General features: G+C 45.1%; 1 protein-coding gene across 2 annotated transcripts in view; it reads right to left on the bottom strand.

Moving 5' to 3' along the window:
- The window catches only part of grm7 (glutamate metabotropic receptor 7), a 198,811-nt gene that overhangs the window by 49,463 nt on the left and 131,968 nt on the right, over positions 1 to 17,380 (bottom strand). For both annotated transcript variants that reach the window (XM_076746551.1, XM_076746543.1), the window contains exons 6-7: positions 11,603 to 11,803; positions 7,769 to 7,908 (exon numbers count right to left, since the gene is read on the bottom strand). In XM_076746551.1, coding sequence (XP_076602666.1) covers positions 7,769 to 7,908; positions 11,603 to 11,803 — 341 coding nt within the window. The remainder of the gene's footprint in view (positions 1 to 7,768; positions 7,909 to 11,602; positions 11,804 to 17,380) is intronic.

Here is a 17,380-nt window from a genome sequence, read left to right as displayed (position 1 = left end):
CAGGGACAAACAAGATAATACGCAAAATCAGCCAATATGCAGACGATGTCCTCCTACTCCCACAAAATCCAAATCTATCAAAGAACTTATCAAAAGGATCAGTGACTTCTCTCTGATGATCCTGATTAACTGAAATAAATCCAGCATCCAATCACTCGATGGAGATGAACTGGGTTCCATCTGAACTTCAATGATCTCAACTCATCCCACAGCGAGACGCTTCAACACTGGACACAGAAACAAAAACCCAGACTGAAACTGACCACATTACAACAATCAAAACCAGATTTCCAACAACACTACCGAGCGCATCAACAACAACACCTCTTCAAATGGACACACACAGCCCATCACGACACCACCCATGGAACAAACCGGACATGAAGACAAATCAGGCCTCCCTTTCCTGAGTGACACCTTCAAACATCTCAGCTGCTCCAAAAACAGTCGCTCCAGACTTCACTGTGAATAAATCACCTCTAACAGAAACTAAAGGTGATTACACACCTCAATCACATTTGACCATAGCAGCTTATTGACATACATCACTTACAGTACATCTAATTGAAAACATTCAGTCAAGGTAAAACCAAGTATCTCCACCACACACCTCTCAAAACTGTGCAGACTCATATCTTCCAGTGGTTGTATTCACACGCTTCATATTCCAATTAACAGACCTTCATCCACACCGGTGACCACTTCTGAACTGAAGTCAGGAGTGCACATACCTTTTCCAGTCAGGCATTGAAAAGGTCCTCAGTCCATACACAGCGTGGTCTCGGTCTCTTGTCTGTGTCCTTTTATGTTTTGTGAATCAACATCTGTTGTTGCCTTGGCATGTGTTAGTTTGATCATATTGTCCTGAAGCATTAACTGATGAATGAAGAGGAAAAAAGTTTTATTCTGTTTCAGAAAACAGAACCTGAAGGTACTTTTCTGCAGCAGCATTAGTGAGATATTGTTTCATCTAAAAAACAAATAAATAAAAAAGGCTTTTTAAGAAAATTGCAATTTCAAGCAAATGAGGTTTCAGTGTAATTTCAGGGATAATGTGATGTTTTCTGCTCAGCCGGAAGATGAAATGTGCAGTAATACAGAGCTTCTCTTTCTCAATCAAAGCAGGAAAAAAGCACTGGATGCTGTCATCTCTGCAAACGTGTGTGTGTGTGTGTGTGTGTGTGTGTGTGTGTGTGTGTGTGTGTGTGTGTGTTTGTGTGTTTGCATGCCGAGGGTTCAGTGTGTGTGTGTGTATGTGTGTGTGTGTGTAAGTGTGTGTGTGTGTGTGTGTGTGTTTGCATGCCGAGGGTTCAGTGTGTGTGTGTGTGTGTGTGTGTGTGTGTGTGTATGTGTGTGTATGTGTGTGTGTGTGTGTATGTGTGTGTGTGTGTGTGTGTGTGTGCTTGTATATTATCGTGTCTCTTCCTGCTGAGCTCCGCTGGTCCTCTTTGATAGATGCTATAATCATCCTGTCAGATCACTGAGCTGTTTCATGTATTTCTGGAGAGTGTGGATCATGTGTTTCCATCGCCGGCCGGACGCCGTGACATTATGGAGACACGAGCCAATGGAGGCTCTCACGGCTTTGACATCACGCTGTGTCCTCCTCTCAGTTATTACAGAAATGTGTGGGTTCATAAAGCAGTGACGTGCTGTTGTCCCGCCGTCATTGTCTTTATGCTTCCACTCACCTCGAGACTCGGCTCCCTGGTCAAGGGCTAACAGTAATATGAGTGTGCTGATGATATACAGCTTTAAGCAGTACATCAATATTCAGAATACTTCCAGTGTTACTATACAACAGCCAAACATGCTTCATGCTGTAGGACTATATGACAGCTCATCTCCTCTCTTAATAATTTATTCACTTGTTAGAAAACAAAACGTCTGTTTGGGGAAGTGCCAAAGATAGGCTGTAATATCACTTTAGCTCCAACAGACACCTGAGCAGGTAAACGGTCGGGCCATCTCGTGTTCATCTAAAGAGATACATGATGAGGTCACCAACATTTAGCAAATTGGCAGGTGAATTAGCAACAAGACTTCAGATGCTTTCCACTGAACGCAGCAGGCAGGTGATCACAAACAGCAGCTGCTAAGAGCTAATTCATCATCATGGGAACTGTAGTCCCAGGAGACAAAGAATAATAAGAGTGAGTGAATCCTTAATGTGAACTCTTCAATGTACTTCTTGAGCATGTGGACGAACAGACACGATTTGAAATGACATGAAGTCCAGTTTTGAGAAGCTTTGAGGCTCTTTCTTCTCCAGCAGTCACAGCGAGGACGATCCCTTGATGTGTGTCCGTTTGTTGCCCCGGCTTATTGTCTGCATTACAGCAGCCGTCCCTGATCCTCCTCTTCTCAACTGCATCTGATAGGACGTCCAAATCCTTCAGCCAGAATTATAGCAAGAAGCACTGCAGCTTTTAGGGTCACAGAAAGGCAAGATTCCACTGCTTCTGTCCTTTTCTGTCCCATTTCAGGGACTGCTGGATCACTTTCATCTTTCACACCATGAGCAGACAGACAGGCTTGGACTCGCAGGAAGACCAGATCATCATATTTTTCTCCTCTTCTGCCTGTTTCTCCATTTCCTCCCACTGTCTCATTGTCTGCTCTGTGGCATTTGCTTCCAGTGACCTTCCTCTCATGAAACGACACTGATGAGTCATCTGGGCAGCTTCCGTCTCTTCCAGCTGCAGCAGACAGAGGACAGACAGCGTAGGAAAGGACAGAATCCAAACAAGCGTCCTCTGTCTGTGTGTCTGTCTCACTGTTTTGACTTTGTCTTGGCATTGCATAAAGAAAGATCAAGTTTCACTGTGCTGCACTGATGTTTGCACCTCAAACACTTTACTTTATGTCACTTTATAGTTTGAAGTAGCTGTTGTTGTCTGAGGTCCATCAGAGAGGCTTGAATCTGGAGCGACTGGTCTTGGTTTCAGATACCTGAAAATATTTTGCCTCTTATCCAGGAGACGTGTTCAGTTCTGACGGCGGTCGCTGCTGATTGGATGGAAACGGGCGTTCATTCATGTTGTGTTTGGAAACAAGATGAGGAGCCTCGTTACACAGTGAGTAACACTTATTTCACCAAAGTAACTAAAGTAAGAGACAGTTTACTTTATGGATTCATTAAAATTATACGTGAAGCTGTGATAACGGATGTCTGTGTTATTTCAAAAACAACATCAACACATCTTCACCTTTAAGTTGATGTGCTGAACTTGTTGACAGACAGTTTATTTCACATCCAGCAGATCAACATGATGATCGACGTGGACTCTGTGTCTCCGGATGGACGTCTGCCCAGTCTTCGTCTCTTTTAGCTCTGTGTTTGGTCTCCTCCACCTCCTGAGGGAAACATCTGCTCTGTAGCTGCTAAATGCTAAACGTCCATCAGCTGGTCTCTGATCAGTCTGTCTGCTGCTCAGAAGGAAGTGAACTGAGGATTTTTACAGGCTTTAATCTGAAAGCGACGCCGTGAGAGCGAACAGGAAGAGAGAAGTCTGTCTGACAGATAAACGATGAGCTGAACGTCTCTTTGACGACTGAAACTGCAGATTCAGATGCTGATTCATGGAGGTTCATCACTGCATCACATTGTCACTTCATACATTGTTATTATGAGAATACACTTTATAAAATGTACATTACAGCTGCTTTAATAGTGTAAAAACTGCACGGCAGCCACATGGAACACTTCCTGCATGTTTCCACCCTGAATGCACAAAAAGTATCACCTAGCATTCATAATCAATTTGGCCCTCTGAAGGGACGGCCAGGCTCATAAACAAGGCGTTTACTGAAGGTAAAGAAATTACTGGATATAAATGACATTAATCTCAGCTGCGGCGGGGAATGTGATGAAACAGGGTCTCCAGCCTGGAGCGGATTAGCAGCAGATGTCAGGGGAGACGAGGAGACAACTGAGGAGACAATACTGTCTGTCCTTCTCTTCTCCGATAATAAACACATCTGTGAATCCCCTCTGTGAATCGTTTAAAGACGTTCGGATCAAGTTTGGGTTTAACAAACGATTGTGAAATGACTTGAATGCATTCTCACTGACAGAGTACAGAACCACTGTGTCATCGTCAGACTGTCTCGCCTGTCCAGGTTTCGTGCAGCTGTGCTCTGTGGACACCGAACAGTCTTGCAGTTTGTCATCATGAGAAGCTGCCATTTTAGAAATGAAGCTGATAATCCTGTATCATGGATATGAACAGTTTAATCCAGCCATATAAATTCCACAGTGGGTGAGATTACCGTGTGGCACAGCTCGGCCTGGGTAATCCAACATGTTCCTAGCTTCATTGACAGGTTGGATTTTCCGCGTATTATTTGTTTTAGTGGACTTCTGCTCGGCTGTGAACGCGGGACATGAATAAATGTGGACTTTATTATTACTCTACATCTGCAATGAGCTCGTGTCCACAGCAGTAACAAGCTGCAGTTTCAGCTTCAGGACTTTCTTTGTCCTGAGTTCATCAGGCTGCACACAGGTTCATGTTCCAGCCTGTGATTGGTGGATGTTGTAACAGCAGCCTGAGCGGAGGCTGCAGGTACGAGGGCTGGAAAAAAACCCCGAACACGTCTTCAGGTCAGAAACAAACAAAACTGTGTTTTTATTTACGGTCGGTATTCCTAAAAAGATGTGGGAGCGTCAGTCAGAGACGGTGATCTCTGGGCTAAAGATGCAGCTACAATATTTATCTGTTATGATGAATGAACATGAATATAAAACACTTTATCATTCAATCATACATCAAACGCACTAATTCCACCTGGTTTTCACTCAGTTCGGTCTTGGAGGTGAGCAGGTCGATCCTGCATGAAGAAACATACTGATGAGCATCTAAACCCTAAAATGCTGCTGAACAGCAGACACGATCACTATTCCAGGACTGTTTGGTCATGATGTGTGTGAAGTAATGAATGTGACTCGTCCTGAGGAGCTGCACAGTTAACAGAGTGCTGGTCCTGGGTGGATTCTAGCAGCACAGCGAAAGACTCGTCCTGGTGCAGATTATGGCCACATAAACCCTGACAGAGACCCATCGGAGCGAAACAGAGTCTGACTGACCCATTAAGCCACAGCAAAGCCCTGAGACAGCAGGCAACGGAAGGCAGAGAAGAAGAGGAAAATGGCAGAAGGAGAAATAGTAAAAAGCTGGTGACACCATTTTTCTCCATTTGGACCAGATTAACGTCAGTTTACTAAAACATCGGTCCTGGTTTTGCAGGATTACCAGCAGGTGATGTGTGGAAAGAGCCGTTTGAATCTCCTGCTCCCATGAATACATCACCTGAGCACATGTGGGCGGATCACGGATGTCACACTGGCACATTGGGATAATTGATCCACACATAAAATAGCAGACGTCCACCTGAGGCCCTGGAATTTTCTTCTTCTGCGACTCTGTTCAGCGCAGCGAGTTCAAACAAAGGTTATTAATCTTCTAAATGTGCTGATTACTCTTCTGTGCCTTGATCTCAAATTGCCTCAGAAAATCAGCGTACGTGTACCTTGGCTAAATCATATTAGGTTTGACTGTCACGCTTGAACATATAGTTTCAGTAATAGCTCCCCTTTGTAATCTGGAGAGCAACACACACCACAAAACACACACAGAGGAGTTGTGAGGATAGAGGGAAAGCAGCAATAATAGGAGGCCTAATAGCAACAGCTCTGCCACATCTGGCTTACCGGGGGCTATTGAGGTGAATAATTTAGTGTTGTGAAGAAGCAGAGACATGGCCTTGAATGCAGAAGCAGAAGAACACTGCAGATCAAATCACAGCCAGTGTTCGAAAACACGGCTGAAGCGGAGGATTTTCTGACGGATGCTTGAACCACATGTGATTCATCTTCCTCCATACTCCGTACCTGCATTCGATGCTGCGCAATGTTTGACGCCAGGTTGGATCGTATGGGGCTCTTTGATGTTGGCCTGAACTGAACGAATGGACGCATGAATCCACATGAAGTCGAATCTGTTCCGTTCGCTCACTTTGCTTCTTCCTCTCTCTGGTCACACGTTCCTTCAGTGTGGTCCGTTTGTCTCGTCGTGTCGATCAATCAGCCTAATAAACTCTCACACTGTCAGATAATCTTCTCCGCCTATCTGTCCTCAACAAGCCTCCAATTAGGAGCCCCCCCCATTTGTGAGGACGGTCAAATCTGGTGTAAACCGGTCTGATAATCCTCCAGCTCTGTAAAACCACCTCAGAGGAGGGAGAACGAACCACAGCCAGTAAGTCAGTTTATCAGTGGCCGATGTAAATCCTTCAAACGTCGTCGTGGCTCAGGAACGATCAGGTGAGACGGATGTTTGCTCGGTTCAACTTTAAAGCTGAAGTTATCGGTTTACACCATCTGATGTAATTAACAATGTAACGACGGTGAAGATGGAGCTCGTTACAGCCTCTGTGCTGATGGAGGCGCCTCATGCATATTCATGGATTTATCTTTATCTTCCACTGTAAAACTTCCTTCATTGGTCAGGATTATTCTCCTCTTCATCGCTCCTCATCGTCACCTTCAGTCTGCCTCACAGTTTGTGGTTCAGTCACTAATAAACACATTTTGGCTGTCTGGCCGGACGGGAGGCATCGTGTTCGCTGTCCCCGAAACATTTGGGCTGATAAATCATTTCTACACATTAAGAAACAACAGAATCATAACCTCCATGAATAAATGATGGAAATCTAAATAAAATATCAATGCAGCCACAATTGAATGCTCAGTGATGAGAGTTTTTAATGAAGGCCCCTGAACAGCCCTTCACTGCCAGCCCGTTTGCTGATTGGTCGGCTGATCTGACCGCTGATGGTTGGGGAAACATTAATAGGAGATTTGACAAACTGCTGGAAACAGAGGAGGCCGAGATGAAATGAAGATGATCTGATGTGTGCAAGAATCCTAAAAACCAGCAAAGACTGCTCTTCTTCTTTGGTTCTGAGGTGCAGATATTCATCCTGAACACTCACATTATCATTATTTAGAGTATCGTCTGAGTCCAAACAGACTTATGTGATTCAACCTTTCACAAACCGGTCAGTGGCTAACAAAGAGTAAAGTCGGCGACGTTTGGCTGTTGGTTAACGTCGGCCGGGCTTTGGAACAGACAGTGAGATCCTGCTGAAATGATGCTGTCCGTGCTGATTTCACGCCTGTGCTGGACTGATGAGCAATACGATGAGCTCCCACGTCAAACTTTATCACATCATAAACAAGCCGAGCAGCTCTGTAGGAGCGTCTACAGAACCTGCTGTGATGCCAGGGATTCTTCCTTTTAAACAGTCAGTAACTGTAATAATGATGTCTTGTCTTACGGAGTCATCGATGGTTTGTCTGTGAATGTTTATTCACTGAGTGTAACCATGACTGCGGCATGAGCTGGACGCTCGCCTCCCTCAGCACCTCCATCACAGACCTAACCTCCGTCCATCCCACAAACAGTCTGAAGTTCTGAAGACACACTTGTGTAGCATGCTGTTGCTAACAAGCTAACTAATGGTTGACGGATGGATGTCGTGATATTATTGGTTGAAGCTGGTTGGCTCACGCTTAAATAAGCACATGTCATATTTTCTTTTACATGAAGGAAACGTAATGACGTTTTGACTTGAGAAGACAAAGAAATGGATTTTTGTGACTTTTTGATATATATTGTTAAACCGTGCACAATAGGACCAGAGGTATGATGTCAAAGAGGCACTCAGAGAAACAGAGTTATTATTCACTGCGACAGAAACTCACACTGAGCTGCAGGGTCTCGGTCCACTGTCCAATCACGCGGTAGCCCGGCCCACTGACGTTGTTCCACTGGTACTGAAACAGATCGTAGCGTCCGGGGGCGTCGCCATTACGGTTGAATGTCACTGAGGTACCAGCACTTCCTGTGGAGGACAAACAGATACTTAACCACCTGATCAATCAGTCAGTCAAGCGGCCAATCATGGTGGATGGAATGGATTCATAAAGAGCTTCCACCCAAGCTGCTTCACGCTCACACACCGACAGGCCGCCGGTCCAGTCATTGAATGTTTGTCTCCACCCGCTGCGAACAGCAGGTGGAGCGGAGCCTCCAGTCGCTGCCATGAAACCACAGAAGAAGAGACACAATGAGACGACATCACTCAAAGACCTGCAGTCAAACGATGGAAACATGATGGAAATCAGACATTTCTGTTTGGATACGAATGAATGAATGAATGAATGAATGAATAAATGAATGAATGAACAGCCAGCTAAGCCTTATATGTGACTCCCTCAAGTTAAACAGCCCCCCCCCCCCCCCCCCCCCCCCCCACACACACACACACACACAGAGTGTTTATTTGCCTTGGCTGCTCGTCTTTGGTGTGGAGACCCTTTCAAGTCTGTATTTAACTCAGAGTGAATGGAGGAAAACCAGGAGTGAGGCTGAAAAGAGGAGAGCAGGAAAAGGCTGACAGGCAGAGGAGGAGGAGGAGGAGGAGGACAGATGGTGATGAGCGTCCTCTGTCCAATACGAACCACAAAGAGAATTCCTCCTCAGGTCAGAAAGCACTGCTCTGGCAGGAAACTGCTGCTCGTTGCAGCTTTATTCTTAGTTTTTCTCTCAGTAACTCTGAAGTTTGAACCTGCTCAGGAATATTTTGTTGTCTTTTCATGTTTCATTAAAACATTCGTGTTTGCAGGGCTTCGTCCTCTTCTCATTCTAATACTGTCATTTCACAGAGAGTCAGGGAGCTCGATGAATGCTTGAATGATGAATGAGTGCATCGTTGTGTTTATGTGCATGATGTATTATTCAGCTCCATGAGAACAAAGTGTATGAGAGCATGCGTGCATGTATTGGTGCAGCTTGTTGCATGTCTGGTGTCATGCTAATGTCCTCAACAGTCTCATCTGCACGAGGAGACAAACTGTCACTTCAGAGGGAGCCGGACGGCCTATTGAGCCACGGCCGCCCTCAATAAACCATTTCAGAGGTTTGTCTCTAAGAAAAGACAAAATCAGCATGAAAAAAACACCATGAAAGAACCGAACAAGCCAAAGGAAACACTGAACGTTTGTTTCATCCACTCCTGTTGTGACATCATGCTAATGGATTGATGCTAAAACATCCAAAAACGATAAAAGTCCGGCTGTTTTCTAACTTCTTCTTCTGCTTTGATCCTGACAAATGAATGTTTGAACACATTTGATCACGTTTAACAGGTTTTCATGTGTTTGAGATCAACCGCTGGTTTAATGAAGTAAAAACGTGTTTGCAGTTAATCAGAACTGTTCCTGTTTCTGGACAGCTGGGATTTCAGGTAAAGCTGTGAAAGGCAGCTCTCAGAGGCTGTCAGGTGTCCTGCAGCTCAGCTCTTAATCCAGTGACCGGACAGATCGATGCTTGTGTTCATGAGCGCAGAGGCGGCTCGGACCAGCGTCTCCAGAGAAAACTGCTGTTTGCTTCAAATCTTCAGTTTCTGGTCGAAAACGTTCTGGACTCAGTTTCTTCAGTGACTGTGACAGAAACACCGTGATGTCAGAAGCATCGTCTTTGTGTTGAGGTGGAGGCGCTGAGGAGGCGCTGAGGAGGCGAAGGCAGCTTTGCTCAGGCGCTGTGGACTCCTCTTCTCCTGCGTATCTATGTGAGCAGCTCCTCTCCCGCTCTCTCTTTAAATGAGCATTTTACAGTCCTTCAAACGTAGGAGACGAGGTCTTTGGTTCAGGTGGTCTCACTTTCATCACATCATGTCTCACGTGTCAAACTAAGACCACAGTTTGTCCCTCATTTAACTGAAGTGCTGTGAGTATCTGAACACAAGCAGAAAGAAGTTTAATCACATTTTAGCTGCAAAATGTGCTGAACAACTTCTCATAATCATGTTGACAAAGACCGTAATCCAGATGGCATCACTTTCCTGTAAACGACTGTGACGACACAAACGAAGCTGATGGAGGGCCGAGCCTCCACACACACACCTCACACCTCCGTCAGCTGTAGGCCTTCAGCCACACTGAAGACATTAACATCACTCCGCTGTAATAACACGGCTTTTCATTTGCATTTTGGCTGCAGAGTGAAATGTCTAACTGCTCGCTCATAAAGGAGCTCCGTCTTCCATTATTGGACGTTTGAAAAGAGGAGCAGGTGATGAAACTCCTCAGGCGCTTTATGCTCCAAACAGTGGGCCGATGGAAAGGAAGTCTGGAGAGCCAGAAATCTGAACGCCTGGCAGCGACAGCCCCCGACTTAATGACTGACTTCACTCTGTGCTATGGGGCAGTAAACGCCTTAATTATTGCCCCTTTAAGAGCGAGGCCACATATCATGTCACTTTACAGCACCTGTTCACAAACAGACTCAAACATCTGAACGTGTGAAACAGCTTTGTGCGTCTTTCTAATCGTGATGGAAACAAGTTTGTCTTTAGTTTGTTTTCCACTTCACAAGGTTACGAGTTACACAAATGAGGAGGTGAATAATAACAGTAAGAAGAAGAAGAATGCACGTATATATATATATATATATATATATATATATATATATATATATCACCATTAAACCAGTGTCAGTGCTCCTCCAGTCCAGGAGGAGGTGCTGGTGCACCTGAAGCTGATTGGGTACTGATAAAAACACCAGAAGAAGAAGAGGAACGTCGCTGCAGCTAAAACAGTTCAGCAGCGAGCTACCAGCTGAATCACTTTCATGAGCTGTGACTGAGGCACTAACTGGTGCTGCTCTCACCCACTCACATCACTCACAGTCAAACTGATCAGGGATCAGATCAACAGCTCAGCGTGTCGTGTGCGTTCAACTCTCTGGAGATGTTTCTTCTGCTTCAATGAGACAGAAGATGGCGGCTGACTCTCTTCAGCTCTGCTGTCACTGTGAATTATTGGCTCGTAATCATCAGCGACTTTGTGTACTTTCATACTTTTTGTGCTTTTATTTTTCGGTGTAAAGTTGCAGCGGGGAGGCTGATGTTCACTCCTTCATCCTGCCACAATAACACTTCATCATTATCTGTTGGTTATATGTTTATTGTTTAGAATTTTAACCTGCACAGTAACTGAAGCCTTCAAATAAATGTCCGAAAGTGGAAATAATCAAGTGAAAATTGGACTTAAGGTGTGTGGAGCTGGGACTCTGTGTCTCTCCAATAAAACCTTCAGAAACAAACGAGTGTAGACTTTCAGTGCTGTGCAGCAGGTGAGCAGCAGGTGTGCAGCAGGTGTGCAGCAACATGCAGCCATGCATGGCAGCACTTCCCTTCACTTCACCCTTCACACTGAAACCAGGTGATCAGCCTCGACCTGTACGTTCTGCTCTCAGTCAGCACGAAGGTGTTTCAGGGTTTTGATTTCATGGCATTAAAACGATTTTAAACCAGTCAAACACCAGACAACGCGTGAAGAGCGAGCTGATGGCGGACGATGAAAACCTTGTTTTACGAGACGCCGTCGACAGTTTAAAGCAGCGCTGTGAGCAGGAGCGTCTTTATGAGCGGCGTTCGCCGGCTGCCTCTGATTTTACTGTGAAATCCAATCAATCACTCAGCTCAGAGCACACGCTGCACAGCCCGGTCAGGACCGACCCGTCCGCCGTCTCACCGTTGAAGCTGACGCTGCGGATGTACTTGAGCAGCTTCTTCCCTCCGGCCAGGTCCATCTCGGGGCAGATGCCGGAGTTCTCTGGACACAGGTCCCTCTGCATGTTGTGGAGGGCGTGGGCCATGGCGTACACCGCGTCGATCACAAACTGCACCTTACCCTCCTGCTCGTACTTGGAATCGATGCCGATGCGCTCCTGACCTGAGAGACACAGACAGGGGGACACAGGTGAGACACAGGTGAGGCGCAGGTGAAGCTCAGACTGCAGATCAACACACTCTGCCCTCTGAAACACGCTTTAAACCATCGTTTCCTGAGAACGGCTCCATTGGCCGTCAGCCGGTCGACTTCCAGACTGAAAAATCTCAACAGCTACTGGACGGATTGTCATGACGTTCATGATCTGAGGATGAACCTTTTCATCCTCAGATCGACGTTTAATGAATTTGGCCTCTAACTCCCATCAGCCTGAGCTGCACATCTGCTCTACACATGGACTCGAAGCAGGTCTGAGTGTGTGTTCACTCTGGAGAAGTAAAGACATTCAAACGGCTTCAGCTGAATGTTTCTGTGGGTTTGATGTTGTTTTACTGTTGGATTCACAGGACATGTCTCAGCTCTGTTGTTAGCTGTGGGTGGTGTGCAGACATCGCTGATATGTTATTTCTTTGGATATGATCCCAGCATGAGGAACTCAATAAACAATACAGAGCAGGCAGAATAAAAGCGTCTGTGAGGGACCTGATGATGGATGCAATTCTCCCACAATGCAATGCACAAAGGAAGCAGTGAGCTTCTCACAGCCGGAAAACATAAAAAGTAACTGTGGATGAGGTTTATTTCACTGTTTTTACTGTTTGTGTCCTTCTAAAGACGCAGCCCATCAAACATGAAGGGTCTTCATCTGTCGTATGCTGACTTAGCTCATTAGCATGTTAGCGTGCTAACATTAGACCTGCTAACATCAGAATGTTAGCATACTGATGCTGATTAGCATGTAGCTCAAAGCAGCGCACCTGATGTAGTGGAGTAGAAAGTAGCGTGAAAAGAAAAGACATAATTAAGGTACAAGTATCTCAAATATACACTTAAATACAGCACTTGAGTAAAAGTACAGGTTCTGTGTATACTGTGTGTACAGTGCTTGAGTAAATGTACTCGGTTACTTCACACGGCTCACGTGTTTGTTCTGTGTAAAAACGCCATGTGAAGAGTGACCTGCACGTCCTCCATCAGATTAATGACATATTGTGTCTTTAAACTGGTTCCCAGTAAAGCTCCAGACAAAGGAACAAAGAGCCAGTTAGCTACCAGCCAGCTAACCTCACTAGCAGCCAGCTAACCCTGCTAACAGCCAGCTAACAGCCAGCTAACCTCGCTAACAGCCAGCTAAACTCTCTAACAACCAGCTAACCCCGCTAAGAGCCAGCTAACAGCTGGCTAACAGCCAGCTAACCTCGCTAACAGCTGAATAACATCTTATGACTGCAGCAGCAGCACGATGGAGGTCAACAGAAAACTCCTGATGAAGCTGTAAGTGTTCACAATGCCTCCAGTTAACCCTCCTGATCACAACCACTTTGTTTCACAACGTCACAATTTGCTCTGAATCAAACAGCCAGTCATACTTTCCATAATTAAGAATAAAAAAGTATGTATGTGATGTCTGAGAGATGCAAATAAATTCAGTCAGAAAGTTTGGACCGGAGCTCAGCGGCTTGTTATGATGAACAGTTACTTCGAGCTGTATTCATGGTGTTTCTTGAGACTTGTGGAAACATTATGCAGCAAAATGCAAAATAACTAAAGCAGTTTAAAGGGCAGCAGCTGCAGAGCCTCAGCCTCCACAAAATGTCTGCTTCCCAAAACCACAAAAAAAAAACAAAAAAAACAAAAACCCTCCGAGGAGCTGAATATTTCACACTTTAAAAGAGGACAGAGTTTCCTCTGTGGCCTCTTTGTGCTCCACGTTCCTTCAAATCTTAATTTATTACATTACTGCATGGTTCATGCAGAGTCTTTTATACCTCTGAAAATTATGTTTCACTGCTTCAGTCCTTCAGAGAGAACGGACACGAGGTGAGTTTGATCTGAGCGGTTTGAAGGGTCGACGATGGTCACAGCGCGGCTCGTTTGCCATGTTTTAATTCTCCTCGTGAATCGAACCTTATTTTTGATATTTTTTATGTTAGACAGTAATATTAATATTGTGTAATGATCTCTCTCTGTAGTCGTTGATAATGCTGGTGGCAGAGTCCGCCATTCCTCTGCTGGATTCAGACTGCTTTCACACACAGGGAGCTAATGAGGCGGCATGTAATCACTGTTTACTGCTAATGCTAACAAAACACATCCTGCTGCTTCACATTAAAAGACCTGGACAAACACGGGGGGCTCTTATTGTGAAGCAGTCACAGGAAGCCGTAATGGAGTCAGGAGCCAAAACCAGAATACAGGACACCTGAAAAGACTCAATTTGATGATGAAGTTACGTACAGTTCATCCACATCTCAACGGCAGCTTTCAGCAGAGGCTGCTGGGAGTTTTGATCCACCCCATTAACTTTCTTATGTGTCTCTGCTCCTTTTCCAGTTTTAATTTGCCTTCATGCTCCAGCGTCTCTTCATCACTCCCTCATGTGCCTCTTCCTCCTGGTCCCTCCTCCTCAAACACACATACATGCTCATGTTTTCTGCTGTGAATAAAAGCTTCATTTCCTTTCATTTCAGCAGCTCTGATGCTGCAGCGGCTCACTCAGATGATGCTTGGTGTGAAGTTTCTAACGTTCTTGATGCTGCTCAGTTTTGACTTTATCAGCAGGAGATCAAAGCACCAAACGGTGGAGAAATCCAAATTTGATTGATATAATAATTTTGAATAATCATCTTGCTGTCACGCTGGACGACAGTGAACTGGACTGTGTGTCTCCACTGTGAAGACATGTTGGATGAAGACACGTCTCACTCAAACACATTCTGACCAATCACTAGGGTGGAGACGATCAGCTGATGTCACAACACATCCCACTTCCTGTGTAGACAGGAAGTTAAAAGACAAAATCTTGCTTGAAAATGTTCAAATGTTTGCCGCCTTGAACTCACTTCAACAGGTCTATGTGTGTGTGTGAGTGTGTGTCCACCCTCAGCCCGTCTTCAGTAACCTCAGAAGACATTTTGGACACAGCTCAAAAGTAAAGAAAGCGTCTTTGGGTTCTGTTTCCTTTAAGTGTGTCAGGACGGGCTTCCTGCTGCCTCACTGGGGACCTCATTAGCTCACACTGTGACTGCTCGCTGAAGAAACTCTGGATGTTACTGGAATCACCACATGTGACCTGAATTATGCATGTGACCCTCCAAACAGACAAATTCCAGTTTAGCCTGTGCTTGTCTCACTAAGTCAGACTGGGCTGACTCAGGATCAGATCAGATGTCTCCAGTCAATTCAGTCAAAGCTACATTTAAACTACAATCAATATCTGACCAATACCAACATCTCACTACACACTGTCAGATTTCTGGAGGTTTTTGAGAGAAGTACGGTGGCCTGTGTTCTGCTCTAGTAGATTTTTCCTGATGTGACCTTGTCACCTGTGTTACCCGTCAATCCAGCATGAAACCAGCTTCGCTCGTGTGTTTGCTGCTGCTGCTGATTATTGGATGTGTCCTGATGTCTGAAGTCTTTTGGTTTGATGGATCATTCTTCTCTGCAGAGCAGATTTGTGACGTCTGGACTCTTTACCTGCTGCAGCTCTCAGTGAACTTCTGCTTTCACGTTAGACAGAAACCGGTTTGGATTGGTCTGAACTGCTCACCGTTACACCTCTGATTTATTTATGAATATCAATAAAAGACAGCAACAAAGAGGCTTTACGGCATCAGCAAAATGACTCAATCACAAAGACAAACGTCCACTAGCTGTGCTCTGAGTGGACAGTGAGCTTACTGTAAGATAAGATAAGATAAGATAAGATAAGATAAGATAAGATATGACTTTATTGATCCCACACTGGGGAAATTACGTCAATGATGTAACGAAGCGTCTTATTTCCGCCTGCTGCAGCTGTGAAGTAAATTCTATATGAACTGCATAATATTAAATGTATTACAGGTGGATGAAGCTCGCACGTCCTGTGTTCTAAGATAAGATAAGATAAGATAAGATAAGATAAGATAAGATAAGACTTTATTATCACTGGATTCCTTATTGACTGCACTGCAGAATCTTGTTGCTCGAGTGTCCCTCAGAAGCTCCAGCTCCACAGGTTGAACCACAGGTTTTATTCCTCAGCTCGTGATGACGGGACTTTTTTTTTCTTTTTTTTTGTTACTGGTACATTTTTCGAGGATTTGTTTGCACCACGACATGATCTGCGTACTTTTCTTCACGACAAAGATTCTGCCTCCTTACTGTAGCTCCAGCAAACAAAATGCTAAACAAAAGGCAGAAGAAAGCAGATCAGGGCTGCAGAACAGCCTCAGCGTGTGTTTATTTCAGTGTTTCTGTCTGTCAACACTCCTGATAAACAGAAATCCCACGAGGACAGCCTCTTCTGAGGCGCCGGAAACCAGACGCCTCCTGCTTCAATCATAATGTAATCCTCAAACTTTTAGCTGGAAAGCAGCAAACTGTAAAAGCAGGCAGCAGGTTGAACAGCCCCATCAGAAAGTGACGCCAAGGACTCGCGAGCCAGAGTCTGCGTGATGAGGGTCGGTTATAAGGTCAGATCCTCGTCCTGCGTCACACCTCGTCATTTGGCCCTCCCTCTCTCCGTCACCAGGGCTCGAAGCTCCATCTGAAGACTTCAGGAACACGCTGCAGCATCACAGCGCTCCGTTCAAGCTCGTCACAATGGCGCCATTGTGAGAGAGAGCGGGCCCTGAGCGCCTGAGCACAGCAGATATACCTGGACAGACATGTGAAGGCTGGTATAAATGGAACGGGGTCAAACATGAATGTCGGGCAGAAACGCACAGCGGGACAGATTCTCTGCAGCTTTGTGCTTCAGGTGTGACGCGTTGTGTGCTGTAAATATCAGAGAGAGGCAGCAGGATGGAGCCACGCTGTGAAGCTGCTTTTTATAGGGCGAGGAGACGCGTTAGCAGACGTCCGTTATGGATTCACTCAGTCACTGAGCTCACACGTTCACAGGACGTTTGTGATGATGTTACTCTTATTGTGTCTGTGTCCTTTTCAAACCTGAAGTCCAATCCAGCACTTAGCTTCACCTCCGTGTTGATTAAAGATGTATCTGAACACGTTTTCTGCTCGGAGCTTTGGAGTTCAGACTGAACGTTCGGTGAAATCTTAGACAATAAAATACAGCAAAAATGGTGAATGAAGGTTTGCAGAGTCCAGTCCTGTGAGCCTGAATCTGAAATCATCATCAGCTGTTTGAACACGACACAGGAGGCATGATGACAGATATGAGTGTAACAGCTTTGACTCAAAGCTGCTGGATTGAATGCAAAGGAATGAAGTGAGGATAAAATCCACACTGTGGGATTTTTACTTTGAGCTGTTGGAGCCACAGAGTCCACACGACTGCATCTGCTTTACTTATTCACAAAGTATAAATGATCATAACCTGCTAACAGTAATAGCATGAGATATTTCTGAGTACACAGTGAAGGAGAGACCAGAGGATAGAAGAAGCGTCAGGAAGCGAAAATCAGCCTGAAAACAGGCAAAGACTTTTTCTTCAGTGAAAAACATCCGATGACTGCTGACAGTGAACTGTTTGCTTTCTGTGGAAGGAGGCTGAGACGAATGTGGCACAGA

This window comes from Chaetodon auriga, chromosome 2 (genome assembly GCF_051107435.1).
Source record: "Chaetodon auriga isolate fChaAug3 chromosome 2, fChaAug3.hap1, whole genome shotgun sequence".
In the NCBI taxonomy this organism is placed as follows: domain Eukaryota; kingdom Metazoa; phylum Chordata; class Actinopteri; order Chaetodontiformes; family Chaetodontidae; genus Chaetodon; species Chaetodon auriga.
This window is presented reverse-complemented; position numbering and strand designations above follow the sequence as displayed.